Source organism: Galeopterus variegatus, unplaced genomic scaffold (assembly GCF_000696425.1).
Source record: "Galeopterus variegatus unplaced genomic scaffold, G_variegatus-3.0.2 Scaffold9251, whole genome shotgun sequence".
Taxonomy (NCBI): Eukaryota; Metazoa; Chordata; class Mammalia; order Dermoptera; family Cynocephalidae; genus Galeopterus; species Galeopterus variegatus.
In genome coordinates this window covers 64239-70238 of record NW_007735362.1, presented here as the reverse complement: position 1 = coordinate 70238, position 6000 = coordinate 64239, and the positions used below count along the sequence as shown (strand labels likewise).

The 6000-nt window shown below is 29.0% G+C and overlaps 1 protein-coding gene across 1 annotated transcript in view; it reads right to left on the bottom strand.

The window, feature by feature from the left end:
* Positions 1 to 6000, bottom strand: part of LOC103609134 (MAM domain-containing glycosylphosphatidylinositol anchor protein 2) — a gene marked incomplete at its 3' end in the record, with an annotated part of 36052 nt that overhangs the window by 4125 nt on the left and 25927 nt on the right. The window contains exon 4 of the mRNA XM_008593492.1: positions 617 to 637. Within this exon, the coding sequence (XP_008591714.1) occupies positions 617 to 637 (21 nt within the window). The remainder of the gene's footprint in view (positions 1 to 616; positions 638 to 6000) is intronic.

Genomic DNA, 6000 nt, shown 5'->3' with positions numbered 1-6000 from the left:
ATAGGGAGATTTTCACGCATGAAGATATTTTTCAGATATATACTTATGTCATCTGGTACTCATAACCTTTAATATAAAGCAAAAGAAAAATAATTTCCCAAAAGTTCCAAAATATAACCATTCTATAAATTTATAACCTAAATCAGGCCAAATTTATTGGAATTTAAAACAGTAAGCTATGAAAAAATTTTGGCTAAACCATGCAAATATAAACTCTTTAAGAAATCATAGTTTTTTATGAGTGGAATATAGAAATTCAAAGAATTAAAATCAAAGAAACATGTAACAACAGTAAGAATGATATGCAATCCCATAAAAGAAAGAAATAATCCCATAGTTACAGAAATAGCAAATATTAATCTGGTTGGAAAAATGGCTCCACATTTCCATATTTAGGAAAAGTTATAAACATCGATTGTTAGCATTAAATAATTTGTCATTATACTCGTATCCTCTGAAATTAAAAACTCACATTTAATGCCATTTTTACTGATTCTAAACCACTGTGTTTTAAATCAAATAAGAATAGTTGCTAAATAATCTTTGAATATGTATATGTGTTTTATTTTTCTTAATTGTGAAATACAGTTCCATTTTAAAGTGAAAATATACTTACTCAAATGAGGATTTACAGGAGCTACAAGAAAAGTAAAAAATAAAAACAAAAAACAGAAAACAACGTTAGCATGGCTCAAATGTCTTTTATAAATAAAAGTCTAATCAGTATCTCATAGTTTCTTACCAAAACTTAACGATCTTCCCCACTGTGACCATGGAGAATTATATCTGCAATGCATTTTGTTCTAGAGTACTGATTACAACGTACTTTGGAGCTCAGCGATAACAGCTTCAAAGCACCAAAAAGATCAATGTTAAGTAGCATGGGGGATTTGTTCATTTTCCAAGGAACAGAGTTGCTGACCTTTTATATCTTAACCAGTGCTGAACAAAACCCAGAAATGAAAACTGAAGCTGACAATAGTTAAACCTAAAATCTAGATCGTTTAACAATGAAAATAATTATCCAACAGAGATTACACTTTTGTTTTTTGCTATTATCTATTTCTTGTGAGAAAAACATGGCATATATGAAAATAAAGCAATCATCGTATCATGTAATATCACGTGTCCTGAAACAAATAGCTATTTCAGCACCACTTTGTTTAATTACATTAAAACACACAACATGCAGAGTTTTCAAATGATAAGCAACAATACATTTTGCATTTTTGTGTACTAAAAGTATGTTTCAGAAAGCTAACAGTGTTTGCAATATAAGTGCCAACTGATTTTCACCCAAAGAGAAATGGGTTTTAAATTTTACTAAGACATCAACAAAAATACATATAACTTAAGAGACAAAATTGTATTAGTATGTATCATTTAGGCATTTATCACTTAAGGAAAACTCCATTTTGTATGGAGAGCATGATTGTAGTTTCCCAAGTACAACGGGTAGTTAATCTACCCTGTAGAACTCTATCTCTAGTTTGTCATTTTCTTAGTGTTTACCATTAACCACCTTTATCAAACTTGTACATTACTAGTATGTACTAGTACAAGTATGTACAAGTATGAAAGTATGATAGGCAAAAATGCATACACAGGCACAAAGCATGTTCATATACTCATATAATTGTTACATTAGTGCACTGAGATCAATTTTAACAAATTGAGTCAGTTTCTCAATCATTTTTACCATTTCTACAAATAGAAGGAAATTTTCATTGCCTTAGTTATCTTTCTGATTATGCATTCCATATTGCAAATTATGAAATGAATAACATCGAGAAGAGACTATATCTTTACTAGTTCCACTAAAAGTGAACTAAAAAATAACAATTCCTTTTCTCACAAGATATAAATATATTTTAATTTGAAAAATTAATTAGTAAAAATCAAAGCTTTTATAGTCAAAATAATATAAAATTATAAAAATTTCTGTGTACAATCTTTCAAAGAAGGATCTTTGAATTATAATTTTGTTCTACAGAATTTCATATCTACATGTACCTCTCACCAGACCCAATTTCAATTGCATCTTCCAGAATATTTTAGTAATCAAATTCTCTATAAATAGCACGGTTAACTTTGTGAAAACTTGCAATTTTAAATTCTAAATATTGCAATGAGTCAATTTTTTCTTCTTTTATTTGAATTTGCATGTCTAATTTCTTAAAAATACTTATTATAGACTAAATTGTGTTTCCCCAAAATTCTTATGTTGAAGCCTAATCTCCAATGTGATGTATTTGGAAACAGGGCCTTTAGGGAGGTAATTAAGGTTAAATGAGGTTATAAGGGTGTGGCCCTAATCCAAGGGGATTAGTGTCCTTATATGAGGAGGAAGAGACACAAGAGAGACTCTCTTTGTCATGTGAAAACACAGTGAGAAGGTGGTAATATACAAGCCAGAAAGGGAGCCTTCACCAGAAACCAAGCATGCTGACTCCTTGATCTTGGACCTCCCAGCCTCTACAACTATGAGAAATAAATTTCTATTTTTCAAGCCACTAGCGTATGGTATTTATTATGATAGCCCAAGCAGACTAAGGCAATGCCTTTAAACCATTAAAGTGTACCTTGCCTAAATCTGTTTTACATGAGAGTTTAAATAAATGTTTAAGATTTTAATACATATGGCTAAGAATGTAAAGATATTTTTAAAAATTTAGAACTAAAAGTAATATTTATTTTCCACATCTCTTTTTCATNATTTCAATCTATACATCTGCTGTCAAATCTTCCTTTTTATATGTTATTCAAAATTTTGTATGATGAATTTTTATAACACTACTTAATCATATCTTTTTTGCAATTTAATTTTGACTTTAATTGTAAATATGTGCAAAGAAATTTATCCATAAAATAGTTTATTGGAATAAAGAGTATGTGACAGATATGACAATGCACTCAGCTGTATAAACTTATCAAAAGCCAATTCAAAATTAAATGTTAAAATATCTCTTGAAATAGAAAAGTAATAAAGTCTGGGATTTTCACAAAGACACCCAACTGAGGATTGACTAGATCTTGAATTTTTTTACTAGTTTTCAAATTACAACATTATTTTGGCAGTGTTTCAAGGGCTACATAGAAATAAAGGTATTTTAAATATTCTGAATTACATGTTCTCCAAAATTTTGCTTTATTTCCCTGAATCCTTCCCAATATAGTGAATAAAGAATCAAAACTCGGGAATAAGAAGCCTGATACCCAATGGCCCTCTTTAGGCATTCCTTAAAACCTGCAAAAATCCAGCCTCATACTAAAAATAAAAAGCTCTCATGAACTGATATTTTAGAGTGGATTTTTTTATGGTAAATCCTCTTTTTAGTTCAAAGTTGTTTTCCAGAGATAGGGAGATTTTCACGCATGAAGATATTTTTCAGATATATACTTATGTCATCTGGTACTCATAACCTTTACTATAAAGCAAAAGAAAAATAATTTCCCAAAAGTTCCAAAATATAACCATTCTATAAATTTATCGCATGAAGATATTTTTCAGATATATACTTATGTCATCTGGTACTCATAACCTTTAATATAAAGCAAAAGAAAAATAATTTCCCAAAAGTTCCAAAATATAACCATTCTATAAATTTATAACCTAAATCAGGCCAAATTTATTGGAATTTAAAACAGTAAGCTATGAAAAAATTTTGGCTAAACCATGCAAATATAAACTCTTTAAGAAATCATAGTTTTTTATGAGTGGAATATAGAAATTCAAAGAATTAAAATCAAAGAAACATGTAACAACAGTAAGAATGATATGCAATCCCATAAAAGAAAGAAATAATCCCATAGTTACAGAAATAGCAAATATTAATCTGGTTGGAAAAATGGCTCCACATTTCCATATTTAGGAAAAGTTATAAACATCGATTGTTAGCATTAAATAATTTGTCATTATACTCGTATCCTCTGAAATTAAAAACTCACATTTAATGCCATTTTTACTGATTCTAAACCACTGTGTTTTAAATCAAATAAGAATAGTTGCTAAATAATCTTTGAATATGTATATGTGTTTTATTTTTCTTAATTGTGAAATACAGTTCCATTTTAAAGTGAAAATATACTTACTCAAATGAGGATTTACAGGAGCTACAAGAAAAGTAAAAAATAAAAACAAAAAACAGAAAACAACGTTAGCATGGCTCAAATGTCTTTTATAAATAAAAGTCTAATCAGTATCTCATAGTTTCTTACCAAAACTTAACGATCTTCCCCACTGTGACCATGGAGAATTATATCTGCAATGCATTTTGTTCTAGAGTACTGATTACAACGTACTTTGGAGCTCAGCGATAACAGCTTCAAAGCACCAAAAAGATCAATGTTAAGTAGCATGGGGGATTTGTTCATTTTCCAAGGAACAGAGTTGCTGACCTTTTATATCTTAACCAGTGCTGAACAAAACCCAGAAATGAAAACTGAAGCTGACAATAGTTAAACCTAAAATCTAGATCGTTTAACAATGAAAATAATTATCCAACAGAGATTACACTTTTGTTTTTTGCTATTATCTATTTCTTGTGAGAAAAACATGGCATATATGAAAATAAAGCAATCATCGTATCATGTAATATCACGTGTCCTGAAACAAATAGCTATTTCAGCACCACTTTGTTTAATTACATTAAAACACACAACATGCAGAGTTTTCAAATGATAAGCAACAATACATTTTGCATTTTTGTGTACTAAAAGTATGTTTCAGAAAGCTAACAGTGTTTGCAATATAAGTGCCAACTGATTTTCACCCAAAGAGAAATGGGTTTTAAATTTTACTAAGACATCAACAAAAATACATATAACTTAAGAGACAAAATTGTATTAGTATGTATCATTTAGGCATTTATCACTTAAGGAAAACTCCATTTTGTATGGAGAGCATGATTGTAGTTTCCCAAGTACAACGGGTAGTTAATCTACCCTGTAGAACTCTATCTCTAGTTTGTCATTTTCTTAGTGTTTACCATTAACCACCTTTATCAAACTTGTACATTACTAGTATGTACTAGTACAAGTATGTACAAGTATGAAAGTATGATAGGCAAAAATGCATACACAGGCACAAAGCATGTTCATATACTCATATAATTGTTACATTAGTGCACTGAGATCAATTTTAACAAATTGAGTCAGTTTCTCAATCATTTTTACCATTTCTACAAATAGAAGGAAATTTTCATTGCCTTAGTTATCTTTCTGATTATGCATTCCATATTGCAAATTATGAAATGAATAACATCGAGAAGAGACTATATCTTTACTAGTTCCACTAAAAGTGAACTAAAAAATAACAATTCCTTTTCTCACAAGATATAAATATATTTTAATTTGAAAAATTAATTAGTAAAAATCAAAGCTTTTATAGTCAAAATAATATAAAATTATAAAAATTTCTGTGTACAATCTTTCAAAGAAGGATCTTTGAATTATAATTTTGTTCTACAGAATTTCATATCTACATGTACCTCTCACCAGACCCAATTTCAATTGCATCTTCCAGAATATTTTAGTAATCAAATTCTCTATAAATAGCGCAGTTAACTTTGTGAAAACTTGCAATTTTAAATTCTAAATATTGCAATGAGTCAATTTTTTCTTCAATTGCATCTTCCAGAATATTTTAGTAATCAAATTCTCTATAAATAGCACGGTTAACTTTGTGAAAACTTGCAATTTTAAATTCTAAATATTGCAATGAGTCAATTTTTTCTTCTTTTATTTGAATTTGCATGTCTAATTTCTTAAAAATACTTATTATAGACTAAATTGTGTTTCCCCAAAATTCTTATGTTGAAGCCTAATCTCCAATGTGATGTATTTGGAAACAGGGCCTTTAGGGAGGTAATTAAGGTTAAATGAGGTTATAAGGGTGTGGCCCTAATCCAAGGGGATTAGTGTCCTTATATGAGGAAAAAAGAAAAAAGATTGTGATCACATTTCTTAAGTTCTTAATGAGATAAGTTTTAAAGTCATCAA